Below are 15,157 nucleotides of genomic sequence, written 5' to 3'. Positions count from 1 at the left end.
AACAAACCAAGTATTTGTGTGGGAAAAACTTGACTTAATGTGAAAATACTTACATAGACTACTGCAAATTCCTTTTCCTCTCAAAGGAAACCTTTTTCTTTTCTATTTAGTCGAGGCAACCATGTATATGATTGCAATCTCCCAAATGTTTCGATACAAATGCTTATTTCATGTACATTAGGAAATGTCTTCCTTATTCATCATCTAAAATGAAAAAAATCAAATTTATCATTTGTGTTTTAATCAATCTTTATTGTAATTTACATTGTGCATACCTGTCAAACCTAATTCCCAAAACATTGGATGAGAATTTGAAATTATCACTAAAAAAAAAATTAAATTAATTATTATCGAGTTGAGTGCCAACATGGCAGTGCTTAGATTGAAACCCAACAATATGTTTTTAATTACCTTTGATTGTAATTTTAACTAATTTATTTAACATTTATTGTTTTTTTTTCTTTAATTTAAAAGTTTTAAAAAATTTTAATATTAATAAAATATTTAAAAGGGATTGAAAAACGTTTTATCATCAGCTGTTAATTATAATTAATATGCTAATAATTATTTTATTATAATTATTTATATCATAGGACGTAACGGTATCACTGTGAATATTATTTAAAAAATTATATTCCAATTTATTATTTAATATTAACATGAATAACAACGTGTAAAATGCTACGATTAAATAATATTTTAACATTACAAAATGTCCGAAACGTGTAAAAAAAAAAAAAAAAATGTAACAAAATTAATAAGAAAAAAATTAAAAAATTAATAAAAAAAAAAAGACGTTGTGACGCCTAAATTACGTAACGAATAATGTTACATTATACATTTGAAAAGTGTATCGCGGAGGCTTCGATTTTAAATTTTCCAAGTAGGCAGTGGATAAAAGGCGGGAGAATTTGTTATTAATTAACGGTTAAAATGGCGTCTCGTATTGTTTTATCGCGCGGTTTGCGTAAAAATTATTATTTGTGTGTGTATTATTGTGAAAAAAATATGAAAATGATATTGTTATTATTATTATTATTATTTAATCGCGAATAATAATAATTTGTTTGATTATATCCGTAACGGTTTTCTAATGTTTAATTTACGGGTAAAAAAAAAATCAACTTTTATTAATTTATTTTTTACTTATTTTTAAAAAAAATAGTTGAATTTTATCATTATTATCATCATTATTATTATGTTTCATTTCCTTAATTATTTTACTTTATTAAAACTTTCATTGAATTGATTTTTTTCTTTTTTTTTTATTTAATTTTTATTGTCATTTGTCTTTTAAAAACAAGTTTGTGTACTTTTCATAATTAAAAAAATTTCTCTTTTCTCTTTTATGTTTATGTTTATGTTTATGTTTATGTTTGTAACATGATACCAAAAACAATAACAAAACGTTTTTCATTAATACCTTAACCATATACAAAATCAATGGATGTGTGTGTATGTGCGCTTTATCATCATTATTAATAACATTTGTGACGTCATACACACACACACACACACACACAAACAAATTTTTTAAAACATGAGGAAGTGTGTTAAAATTATTTAAATATTAACATTTTGTTTTTTTTTTTTTTATAAACTATTATTATAAATAATATATTTAAATTAACGACATACAAAAACAGTTTGTTAATAATAATAATAATAATAATAATAATAATAATTTTCTTTTGTTAACGTCGCGTAACCATCGAGTAAAATGGCTGCGCCTTTTTTTTCTTTTTTATAACTAAATGTTTGTTGTTGTGATTGTGATTGTGGTTGTTGTGTTGTTGTTGTTGTTGTTGTTGTCGGTTGCTTATTGACATAATTATCCCCATTTTCATGTCTCCTCTTGTTATCATATTCATAAATGATTATTATTATTATTATTAATTATAAATGTAACTTTGTGCTCCGCCTCTTCCAAAGCCTCCGGGACCGAACAAAGCTGAATAACAAGGTTGATTACAATATGGTTTACCATCGTGTTCGGAATGACCTCCAGGTACGAGAGTTTTATTACATTTCTCGCATTTGAGACAAACGCCGTGCCAATCTTTACCGAGGGATGTTTTCCTTTCGGCTAAAAAAAAAAAAAAAAAAAATTTTATTAATTCATTCATTCATTCAGTCAGTCATTCCAGAATGAATGACCTTGATTATTCCCTGAATGGAAAAAAACCGGAAACCGTCGGACAATTCATTACAATCTTTTCTCTCTCTCTCTCTCGTAACTTAACGAAAAAAAAGGTTCGTCAACAACATTTCCCATTACGTCACCAATTTTCTAATCCTGTTTAGGTTCCGGGAGTGTCCGTGTCGTGAGAAAACTTGACTAACTAAAACCACGACTCTTGAAAAAAATTCCCAATTGCGAAATGCACAAAAAAATTTTTTTGTATTTTAACCTCGCGCGCGTTTTCGTTATCATTTAAAATTATAATCACGTAAGATTTCTAATGACACGATGAATCTTTAAACGGGAAGCTACCGTTAGGAATACAACAAAAAAAAAAAAAACAAACAAACGGTAACCGTTGATTTTACGTGATTTTTTATTAAAAGGTACGTGATATGTGACTTCTATCCTCCCCACTTCCGGTTTTTTTTTTTTTTAACCTTTCGTCAACTTTTAAATTTACCGCCAAATTTATCCGCGTGACGTAATTTTTTTTTTTTTTTGTTTTAAATTAAAAAACGATTCCATTCGAATTAACCTTGTGCTCTTTTTTTTTTTTTTTTTCTCGAACAAAAAAATTAATTAAAAATAAGAAGGATGAAGGTTTCGAATGATAACAGCGTGACAAACGACGCGTTACGCGTTTGTTGTCACGCTTGTCAACTCATCTCTTATAGGTTCGATACTTTCGACGACAACAACAAACAACAACAAACAACCAAACGAATTGCGAATATTTTTCTTTTTAGCAATCGACACAAATCAAATAATTTAAAGTAAACACAAAGTTTTTTTTTTTTTTTTGCTTTTGATAAGGAGTAAAAAGATATCTGATAACGACGACGTGTGTGTGTGTGTGTGTGTGCGTGCGTGTGAGAAACGATGACGAAGAGAAAATCCAATACTAAGAAAACTAATCCTCGTGTCGAAATTTTTCCATTGGGAAATTTTCTTCTCGTGTAAACTTTCTTTTAATACGAAACTAACTACCGCGAGACGGAACTGTCGTCATCGTCGGGGGAAGTTCAAAGGAAATAAGTGTAGCAAACAAACAAACGAACGAACAAACAAACAAGCAATCAAACAAACGAATCGGATATTACGGATGTATGACGTCATTGGTGGGTGGATGCAAATTTTCTTTTAATTTGTTTCGCAAACATCATTAAATCCGCCTCACATCATCATCATCATCATCATTATTTTTTTACGATTAGTAAGTGTTTATGCGAATTTGTTTTGTTATCTGGTCATCATGAACGCGTGTGTGTGCGTGTCAAAGGTCAACATTTATTTTGACGTTCCAAAATTTATTCTTCTAATAATAATAATAATTAATCGTTACTCCAGCGTATCGTCAATTACACGATCTCTCTCTCTCTCTCACACTCGAGACTTTATTTCCGGTTTGACATTTAATAATAATAATAATAATAATAATAATAATAATAATAATAATAATAATAATAATAATAATAATAATAATAGAAAAAGAAATTCATTCCGTTGAGGGTTCAAAAACCGCTGGAGAATCCATCATCACTCAATGATGGGCGTCGATAATTTCAACTCATTTCTTACGCATGTGTGTGTGTGTGTGTGCGTGCGCGTGCGTATGTATATGTAATCAACGTAACGATAATTATCTTCACCATTGTTATTGTCTGAACTTTCTTTCTTTTTTTTTTTATTCCAGAAAGAAGAACTTCTCCTCCTCTTCCCGAATAAGAAACGACAACGAAAAATTTTCTCCAGTAAAAGGGAAAAATTACGTCGTAATCTCTCGATGAAAATGAAATGAATGAAAATGGGAAGAAGAGAAAAATGACAATTTTCCAGGTGAGAGAAATTGTTTCTAAACAAAACTTTCTGGATAAAAATCTGGATCGGGGGAAGAGAGGAGTGGGAAAAAAAAAATTAAATTAAAAGGAATAAACGTTATCGAAAGTTTGGAAAATGTCACGCACACATGCTTCGTCCAGTAATAAAAAAAAAAAAAACAAAAACATTTACAAACGTACCTGGAACCTACCTACGATGATGATGATGATGATGATAATGATAATAAATAAGTTGTACTCACCAAAATAAACTGGTTTGTTACACTTCGGACAATTAGGCATGTTTAGCTTTCAAATTGTAACTCACAACTGAACTCCGTACGTCGGCTCCTTCTCATTTGACTATATTCCGACAACTTAAATAGTATTTGTTTATAGTCATAAGCTAAACATGAGTTTCCCTCTCTTTTCTTCCTAAAAAGAAATTCATTATGATTGAGAGAGAGAGAAAGAGAGAGGGAAAGAGAGAGAAAAAAACAAGGTTATGAGTTAAGGTATTTTCGTTTGGGAAATCAAAACGTTAAAATTACATATTAAAAAAAAAATTTTTTTTTTTTTTTAAATTTTCCCGCGCTTTTTTTTTTTTTTAAATTTTCAAATTTTAAAATTCGTTCTAGAATTTTCCAAAGCTTATTAAAAATATTATGACGTAATAATCAAAAAACAATAATTTCGACAAAAGGTTTCTTTCTCACTCATTCATTCGAACGTAGCAAGGGTGGGTGGGGTGGGGGTTTAACTTCCGGTTTTAAATTTCCTCCTTCTTATTATTATTTTCGTTTCCCTTTCTTTTTTTGTGGGGGCCACTTAAAAGATTCGCGTCCTTTTTTCCGTCGTTTCGTGACAAAAAAGAAAACGAAATTGTTCGTCTCTCTCTCTCTCTCTCTCTCTCTTACAAATATGCAGGTTTTTTTTTGTCATCGATTTCGCATCTGTCATTCGACCTTCGATGCCCCCCCTCGGTGAGTTAATACCACGTCAGATACCATCAAAGTTTTATAAAAAAAAACGAAAATGATCCCTAAAAAAAACTATGACTTCATATTTATTTATTTATTTTTTTATTTGTCTTCCTTCCTATTATTTCAATTTTACTCGTGTTCGATTACGCGGTATTAATGAAAATAAAAAAAAAAATGGCGGATGTTTACAACCGTTACGTAATGTTTACAATCGGCGTTACCCCCGAATTTCAAATTACTTTTCGACAAAAAAAAAAAAAAAAAAAAACGATTAACGGAAAATACGAATATTTTCCGACTAGTTTTTTCTCGATACATTTTCTAACAATGACGTGCTAAAAAAATAATCGGTCGTGGCAGGAGACGGTGGCGGGAAAATTTCAAACGTAAGTTTTATGCGATAGATAACGAGCATAAAAAAATTTCAAAATGGATAAACTGGAGTCTGATTCCTGGAGGCTGTGAGTGCACATTTTTTTTTTTTTTTTTAAACAACAGGTATTAAATGGCGCCCAATTATTTTACAAAAATACATTATCGAAGGTGGAAAAAAATCAAAAAAAAATCGCTGGATCGGCGGAAAAACAAAAAAAAAAAAAAAATTGTAAAAAACAATGAAATTGCTTGTACGTATATTTTCGAACTTTAAACAATTTTTTTTTTTTTAACGTTTTGACGAGTTGCTGATTGATAATTAATTGAAAACCCTCTAGAATAATTCGATAGACAAACAAACATTTATGACGTGTGCGATTAACACTTTTCCAGAACTCTTTGGAAAAAAATTATCAAATCGTCAAAAACAATTTGTTTTTTCATTAATGAATAAGTATTTAGTGACGTCATTTTTATTTTTCTCATTTATTGCCCTTTAAAAACAAAAAACACGTGGGTAATTTTTATTGTTTTAGTTATACGAATCAACGATAGGTGCCAGCACGACTAGAAACGTCAACAACGCATTTACTATTTTAAAATTAGTTCTACCTTTTACCCATAGATGGGGGTGCTTAAAACATAAAATTCTATAAAAAGCGGTAAAATCATCATCATTATTATTATTGTTATTTAAATAAAAATAACGAATTTTCGGCAAATGGGGGAGGGGGGGGGCATAAATGTTTATTTACGTAAGCAAACCCGCAAGATAAAAAAAAAATTCCCAAACAAAACAAACCGAAAAAAATAAATAAATAAAAAATCAATAAATCGATAATAAAGCTATGAATCAATACGATCGATCGATCGATCGAACAAAAGAAAATTTTTCTTTTCTTTTATTTACATCACGCAGCAGCAGACGACAGTTCGATCTCCTTTTTTGTTACGACTTTTCAAAAATAAAAATAAAAAAAATATAACTTACATTTTGTCGATATTAATAAATTTTACAAATCCCAGGTACCAGAATCCGTTAAAAAGAATTTTTTCAAAATGGCGGAAAACGAGAAAGACGTTACGATATAATCCCATTCGTCGTCGCGTTATTTACACTCACGAATTTAAAATAATAATAATAATAATAATAATAATAATAATACATTTTCACTGATTCACCGAAAAAGAACGTTTATAAGTTGATGAAGAGAAAATTTTTTTTAAATTCCGCCTTCGTATACCTGAAACCAAGAAAAAAACCATTATTATTATTATTATTATTATTATTATTATTATTATTATTATTATTATTATTATTATTATTATTATTATTATTATTATTATTATTATTATTATTATTATTATTATTATTATTATTATTATTATTATTAATATTTATAGATAGCAGCGGGCTTTTCATTCCGGCCCTACAAACGATGATTATAAAAAAAATATCATCATCATCATCATCGCATACATTTCATTACTACTTTTAATTTATTGTTTATAGTTTTTTTTTATTTGACTTATTCAAATAACTCTCTCTCTCTCTCTCTCTCTCTCTCTCTCTTTCTCTCTTTCCCCTCTTTCTTTCTCTCTCTTTCTTTCCCCCCAGAGAAACTTTTCCATTTCATCTTTCGTGCCGTACAAAAGCATTCGAATATAACAAGAATGAGTAATGTTAGAAAGGAAACAAACAAACACACGTAAAGAGAGAGAGAAAGAGAGAAAGAGATTAAGTCAAAGGTCAAAGAAAGAAACAAGTAGAGTGAGAGAGAGAGAGAGAGAGAGTGCCAAAAAAAAAACATTTTGTACGTGAAAAATTTAAAATTTTGTTTTTTGATTTTTCTTACCAATTTTTTTTTTTTTTTTTTTTTTTTTTTTTTTAGGAATTCAAATACAAATCGAACAACCGAGAACAAACAACAACAAACATCACAACAAAAAACGTTTTGCCAATTTATTTATTTTCATTAATAATAATAATAATAATAATTGTCCGAAAGAACAACAAAGAAATAATAATAATAATAATAATAATAATAATAAAAACAAGTTTTTCAGTTCGTTGTGAATTCTCGCGAAGGTCGGACGCGTAAACGCGCGTACGTGAAAGAAAATAAATAAATAATAATAATAAGAAGAAGAAGAAGAAAAAATCGAGAAAAAAAATCGAAATGAATGACTATCACTATCGATAATAATAATAATAATAATAATTAATTCGATATATTTTATAATATATATATCGAAATGGCAAAATATTTGGATATATTATTACAGAGAAACGATTACGGTGTTCCTTGGGGATTTCAAGTTCACGGCGGTGCAGATTATGGAATTCATCCGGTCATAACAAAGGTAAGAATTTTTCCTTTTTTGTGGGGAGCAGGGAGTGCAGGGGGACACGGGATCAGGGGTGCACAACATTTTCGCAATTATGAGTGACAACCGACAGCTACCAACAATTACAAAAACATTTTTTTTTTGGTTCGTGTCCCGAAAAATGCACGCGCACGCACAAACGCACAAGATACCGTTTAACTAATAATAATAATAATAATAATAATAATAATAATAATAATAATAATAATAATAATAATAATAATAATAATAATAATAATAATAATAAAGAGTTAAACATGAAAACAAGATGAATCTTGTTACGTTTTGTTAATGTCTTCTTTTTTGTCATTTTGAAAACAATAATAATAATAATAATAATAATAATTCGGTCAAATTTTTTTTTTGTCGTTTGTTACGGAATAAGTTTGGTCGTTAAAACGGTTTTTTTTTTTTTTTTTTTTTTTTTTTGGCTGTCCTGTTTGTTTTTGGGAGTCTTCTCGAATACAAATTTTGTTAAAAATAAAAATTTTTTTATGGTTCTCGTCCGTTCGTCCGTTCGGTCGGTTCTCTCATTATTATTATTATTATCAACACTTATCATAAACTTGAGAAATTTCATGCGAGACTTGCTAATGAGTTCAAATCGTTCGATTAATGATGATGATGATTGCTGTTGTTTTTCAGGTGACCTTGGGAACTCTCGCATCGCAATATTTGTCTCCAGGTGATAAGATTTTGGAAATAGACGACCTCAAATCTGATTCTTTGCTTCAGTCGGAAATAAATCGTTTGATATTCAACGAAAAACCCAGCCTTCACCTCCTCGTGGAAAAACGGGCAAACGACGGGAAAGTGACGAGAGAAATTTTTTTAAACGGAAATGTTCGAAATTTGTCGCCGCCGCCGGCGACGACGGCGCCACCGTCGTCGTCATCGTACGACAAATCCAAGGAACGAGAATACGTTAAAGAAAACGAAAATGGTAGACAATCGACGAAAATATGGATGAGAGAAAAAAATCGTAACTCGTCTCTCGGGGAATACGATCTCGAAGTGAATTTTCAAAGGACGAAATATAAACAACAGGAAGATGATGACGTGGACACGTCATCGGCGAAAGGTTGGAAAAAGGTGGAAAACAATAGGAAAAGTCAAGAAAGGATGAAAATACTTTCGGATAATTTCGACACCATTTTCCGGCAGAAAATCGGCGAGTGGCTCGAGGAAAACATGTTGGGTTCTTCCCGCAACGATTTTCCAGGGTGAGTCTCGATGATTATAATCATTTCCGCTCCCTCCCCTCCCCTTTCCCTTGCATTATTCGTATTCATTTCCGGTTTGATCGGAAGAGATGGATGTAATTTGTAAACGCGATAATAGTGATAATGATGATGATGATGATAACATTTCCGGCAGCAAAGTTAACACAATCCAGATGAATTTTTTTTTTTTTTGTGTTTAAGGAGAGGAAAGAATTTTTGTCGGGTCATTAGATGATGATTCAGACGAAAAAAATTCTTATGTGAAAACTTTAAAAATGGTTTTCTCTCTCTCTCTCTCTCTCATTCACACTCCCCACAGCAAAATTATAAACAATTCGATAGAGAAATTTTTCTTCGATCCGACGCCATTTCTCCAGGCAACAACAGGAAAAATTCAATTTTTATCATTTTCTTTTTTTTATTTCTCGCGTGCAATTTTGGCACAGAAAACGAACAATCCTTCGGATAATGAACCTCAGCAAATTATAATAATAATAATAATAATAATAAATAAGTACTGACCATTGTTATTTCGCGAGAAACGAGTTTGAAAAAAAAAAAAAAATTAAAATTAAATTTTTTTAGCAAACCATTGTGTAAATTTGGCATCACGACTTGCGCGTAGCAAATCCGTGACAATACGGACGACAACACACGCTAACGACCAAAAATAAAGAAAAAAAAATTTTTTTTGTTTCATCGACATTTTTTTTTCTGTTGAAGAGTATACGGAAAAAACAAGCGCGTTGACGACAGCAAAAAAAAAAACGAAAACAATTATACGAATTGATTTGCGCCTGAAATTTTACGACTATACTTTTTGCGAGACACTAAAGTAAAACAAAAAAACCGTTTTTTTTTTAATTTCAAATTTTTAAAATAACGAACGTTCGATTCGAAAACCGTTTTTTTTTTTTTTACTTCCGTTTCCAAACTTATCAGAAAAAAAACGAGTGAGAGAGAGAGATAGAAAACGAACGTTTCAAACGACGCGTAAAACCGCGAATAACCTTTTCAGGTACGTAAGGTGCGCGCGTTACAGAGCAACAGGTTACCAAACCGCCGATATCTTTCGACACCGCCTCCCTCCTTTTCCCCCCCGCCCCTCGGGTCCAACAACAAAAAAATAAATTTTTTTTTTTTTATTTATTTCAATAATTTTACATTGGGGAGTCGGCCAAAGAGTTTTTTTTTTTTTTTTTTTTCGTCGCGGGGGCATTTTTTTTTTTGTTCAAAACTAATTTTAATGCTGTTCGTTCGTCCCCAGAAATAAGCGAACGGCGATGCCGGCATTACGTTTTTTTTTTAAAAAATTTCTGTAAACTTTTTTTTTTTTTTTTTTTTTTCGTTTTTCTTTAAAAGCATTTAATATATATATATACGTAAGGAAGAGTACGAATATTTTCCGTTTCCGGTTTGTCCCCGAATTAATTCGTGTGCGAAAGTGAATCTTCATTATGTGGGGATAATTTTTTTTTTTTTTAACGTCAATTTTTAAATTCGCGCTATAACACGGGGTAATTAATATCGTTATTATTATTATTATCATTACTGAAAATTCAAAATGTCGGATTCTGTGCCTTGGAGGTAAGATAATTTTCCTTTTTTTTTTTTTTTTTTTTTTTTTTTCTAATAATACATTAACGTATCGAACCGTATTCGAACTTTTCCGCCACGGCCGCAAAAAATTTAAAACGCATTTAAAAATTATCATCATTATTATTATTATCATTATTTCCGTTTCCGTTTTCCCCGAGGTTTTTTTCACACCCCTCGCCCGCCATTGTTTTTGAAAATTTTTTTTTCCTCGCAAATTTTCTTTCCAAGGTCATTCGCACGCAGCATCTTTCGCCCGCGGTCGGGGAGGAGGAAGGAAGGAGGAGTAAGAGGAGGGGGGACACAAAGAAGGGGGGCGTTGTAACGGAAAAGAGGGGAAGAGAGAGGAGGGGAAATAGGGAAAATCGTCTTTAAAAAAAAATTACAAAGAAAAAAAAGAAAAAAAAAATTGAAACGCGATCGTCAAGTCACATCTTTCGGTTTTTTTTTTTTTTTTTCGAATTTCGACGTTGGCGGTTCTAAATTCGAATTTTCGAATCTTTGCCAAATTTCAAAGCTCGTTTATAATTTTTCTTTTCCTTTTTTGTCAGGACCGTATTAAGGTATTCGATTCGTTTGTTCGATTTTTCTATTTAATTCCCACACACATCCTCATTTCCCTTTCATCTTTTCCTCTCGCTTAATTTTTCCTATTACTACTTCCGGCGTTTTCCCCCCCCCTCTCCTCCCCTTCCCCCGCCACCTTTTCTCCCTTTTCTAATTAACAATCTTAATTTATAAAAATTTATCTTAATTGCTCTGATATAAAACTTGAAAATTTCATCGATCTCTTTATTAATGCAAAAAAAAAAAAAGAAAATGGCGGATTGACGGATCGTTAATAATTTCCCGATCGAACTCGAAAACCTGAATTTTTTTTTTTTTTTTGTTAAATTATCAAAAGAGAAAAGCGACCTACCACGTGTGAGTGAGTGATCAAGAGAGAGAGAGAGACAGACGACAACACGATATTCGAATTTAAAAATCACTCATTCATAAATAATAATAATAATAATAAAATTAAAAACAAGGTAAGAAACGTAACGAACGAACGAAGGGACGAGTTTTTTCAAAAAAAAAAAAAAAACCTTTTCGGTCGGTCGATAAAATCGTTAAAATTTTAAAAAGAAACGTTTTCTTCTTCTTCTTCAGACACTACGTGAACCTGAAACCTCGGAATACAAAAAAAAAAAAAAAAAAAAAAAAAGAAAAATTTATATAGAATGAGTCATTTTAACAGACAGTCAGGTATCAGTCAGTACTCGTTGTGGTGGGTACTTCTTCATCTTCTTTAAAATATTTTTTCTTTTTTCTTTCCTCATACGAGTGACTTCCCCCCTACTCCCCTCCCCCCATCACTTTCATTTTCTTATTAGAGAGAGATAGAGAGAGAAAAGGAAAATCTATTTGGCCGAAAACCTTTTTGGCAAAATTTTACATAAAAAAGAAAATTTTCAACTTGAAATAAACCGGACGCCCTTGACTCGACGACGAGTTTTTTTTTCTATACGAACTTTATCGTAAATTAAAACGCAAACAATTATTATTATTATTACTGTTATTATTATTATTATTGTGTCGAAGAAGAATCGTTTGTGAAAACGCGCGCGTTCGTTCTTTCGTTCGTTCGTACCTGGTATATACAAAGAGGATAGATAAAATGTACTTTACCCAAAATGCGACAGGGATATTTTTTCTTTCCCAGTTGGCACTCTTGTTTCTTTTTTTTCCCGCGACAAATTTCCCTGAAAATAAAATTAATTTATTATTATTTTTATTTTTATTTTTTTTTGAAAATCTTTTTGCACTTTTCAAGGTTTTACTGACGCGTGTGTGTTTGCCAGGATTTTTTTTTTTTTTTTTTTTTTTTAAATTTTCAATCAGATTTCTGTGAACCGTTTTTAGATTTTTTTTTTACGAAGGTCGAAGTCGTTGCGTCGCCGCAAATGAACGCACAAACACAAAAATTAAAAATTGTAAAAATAGATTTTTCTTTGTACCCGATGATTTATTTGTGGTTGGTGACACTGCGCCATCGACTTTCTTTGGCGTCTCCGATGGCGAATCAACTTTGACCCATCTCGAAATCTATGACCCCCCATCTCACCATCAACGACAATCGTTTTGATCTATCGATCGATCAAACGTATAAAGAAAATCCAAGAACGACAAAAGAGTGAGAGAGAGAGAGAGGAGGGGAAAGTGGCAGAAGAATAACGTGGCAGGAGAATAATAATACCTATACGCCTACGCACGCGCAAAAAAAATTAATTTTTATTTTTTTAATAAATTATATATATATTATATTCGAAAATGATTATCGGAATAAAAGGTAAAGGAAAAATAACTAACAAACGTTTGTTTGGTTGTTTGTTTGTTTGTAAAAAAATTTAAAAAGTAATAATAATAATAATAATAATAAAACTTTCACGAAAAGTCATTGACATCATGGCGTCGGTCGTTGATATCAAATATATATATATATATAATAAAATGAAAACCTTTTGATAAAAGTTAACGACGATTAATTGCGATCAATTTATTGCTTTTTCCAAACCATCTCTCTCTCTCTCTCTCTCTCTCTCTCTCTCTCTATCTCTTTCTCTTTCTCTGTCCATAACTCTCTTCCCTTTAAATGGAATACAATAAATATATTTATTTATTTATTTTCTATTACAAAGTTTCTACGTGCAAACCTTTGCTCGTACGCGTGAATTAATGATTGTTAATAATAATGATAATGATAATAATAATAATATTAACATGTTTCTCATCAATCAATAAACTTCACGCGCGTTTGACATTTAACACATTTAATTATTATTATTATTCGTACGTTACGTTACGTTAAAAAAAATTCGTTTGCCACATTATTATTATTATTATTATTATTATTATTATTATTATTATTACATAAGATTATAACCATTTTTATATGTTAATAACTGTTGGCTCTTGTTGTTTCTATGAAACAACCAACCAACCAACAAACAAACAAACGAATTGTTCGCTTTCTAGAATTAAAAAAAAAAATTATTATTATTATTATTATTATTATTGCAAGTTCGCATTATTTTTTTTATAAACAATCGACGAAACTTTCTCCATTCAATACCGTGTGTGTGTGTGCGCGTGCGTGCCTGCGTCTATTGGCAACGTTTTTTTTTTTAAATAGTGTTATCAGTTGTTTGTCAGTTATCAGTTGTCAGTACAAAGTAATTATAATTACCATTCGGGTGTTTAAAAGAGGTTAAGGTTGAATGGGGGAAAATGGAAAACGACGACGAAAACCCCATCCTACCCCATCCCCCCGCCCCCTCACCGAACAAAAACGTATTTCGTTAGCTTTCCTTCCTAACGAGGGGGAGGGGAAAGGGAAAGGAAAATTTTGAAATTTTCGGACCGTAAAATAATTAATAATGAAATCATCAAATATATAAAATGATTATTCTCGTTCGATGCCTAGAAATTCCAGTTCAGGGTCGGAACACACAAAAAATATATAAGAAAATAATTATATTTTATTTACGCCCCTGAAATTACGTCATCAACCTCATCCATTTTATTTTTTTTTTTAACCAAATTCGGAAATCGGAGAGAGAGAGAGAGAGAAGGTTGATCGGCGTTTTTTTTTTTTTAATCAAAGGTCCCACGACATTTACTGACCTGGAGGACGTTAATAATAATAATAATTAATTAATCATTTCAAATAATCCTGGAATGATTTTTTTTTTTTTTTTGCGACGACATTAAGACGAAATAAAAATAAAATTTATTAGCTGTAATAATTACTAAAAGTTTTAATGAACCTGGACCTGGAAGAAGACATTAAGGAGAGAGAGAGAGAGAGAGAGGGGCAGGGAGAGGGGGACAGAGAGAGAGAGAAAAACAAATAATAATAACCACGAGTTAACTCCGATCGCCCTAAAAAAAAAAAATAATAATAATAATAATAAAACAGAAAAAGAAAACAACAACAACAACATAAAAACTAATGACGTCATTCTTTGAATGTAAAAATGATGTCATAATGATGATTCATCATTCGTTGTTGGTCTATGAAGTCCATATAATCTTTCGGTTACCAACAACTGAATCATTGATTCACGTATTTTTTTTTATTATGTTTTTTTTTCTTATGAACCCGACCAATGTTTACGAACGTCGGCCATCTTTCTATTATTATTATTATTATTATTATTATTATATAAATAAATCATACGACCGAAACCTTTTTCGCGGATGCTTTTTATTTTTTCTCCTTCTTCTTCTTCTTTGAACCTTTTGTAACGACTCTTTTGATTTTAAATGATTTTATTATCATTATTATCGCGTTACGCAAATAGAAAGTTCGAGAATATCTGACTGACTCGGCATCGGATTTTTCAAATTCATCACCAATCAATGATTAAAATGATTCATCTTATTAACCTACTCGCTTACGAATCACGAATTACGACAGAGAAAAAGAAATTCCAAATTTTTTTTTTTTTTTTCATACGTCACTCGTTACGATTCTTCTGCCACGATAAATTTCTTCCTGTCGTTCTCTTTTTTGTGTGCGCGAGTTTTAAAGTGTGTCGTAGTTAT

The 15,157-nt window shown here is 30.8% G+C and overlaps 2 protein-coding genes across 2 annotated transcripts; one reads left to right on the top strand and one right to left on the bottom strand.

The window, feature by feature from the left end:
- Positions 1-1,694: 1,694 nt before the first annotated feature.
- Phum_PHUM221890 (Cysteine-rich protein, putative) lies at positions 1,695-4,305 on the bottom strand (the record flags this gene model as incomplete). The annotated part of the gene is made up of 3 exons (XM_002425788.1): positions 1,695-1,750; positions 1,910-2,086; positions 4,266-4,305. 3 exons carry the CDS (start codon positions 4,303-4,305, stop codon positions 1,695-1,697), a joined length of 273 nt encoding a protein of 90 aa, XP_002425833.1.
- Positions 4,306-7,616: 3,311 nt separating this feature from the next.
- Positions 7,617-8,975, top strand: Phum_PHUM221880 (uncharacterized protein; the record flags this gene model as incomplete). Its single annotated transcript, XM_002425787.1, has 2 exons — positions 7,617-7,724; positions 8,394-8,975. The coding sequence occupies 2 exons, from the start codon at positions 7,617-7,619 to the stop codon at positions 8,973-8,975; spliced, it is 690 nt and encodes a 229-aa protein (XP_002425832.1).
- Between the last annotated feature and the right edge of the window lie 6,182 nt (positions 8,976-15,157).

Source organism: Pediculus humanus, genomic scaffold, assembly GCF_000006295.1.
Source record: "Pediculus humanus corporis 1103172107574 genomic scaffold, whole genome shotgun sequence".
NCBI classification, from domain to species: Eukaryota; Metazoa; Arthropoda; class Insecta; order Psocodea; family Pediculidae; genus Pediculus; species Pediculus humanus.
The sequence above is the reverse complement of the archived record's forward strand: the minus strand, read 5'-3'. Positions and strand labels throughout refer to the sequence as shown.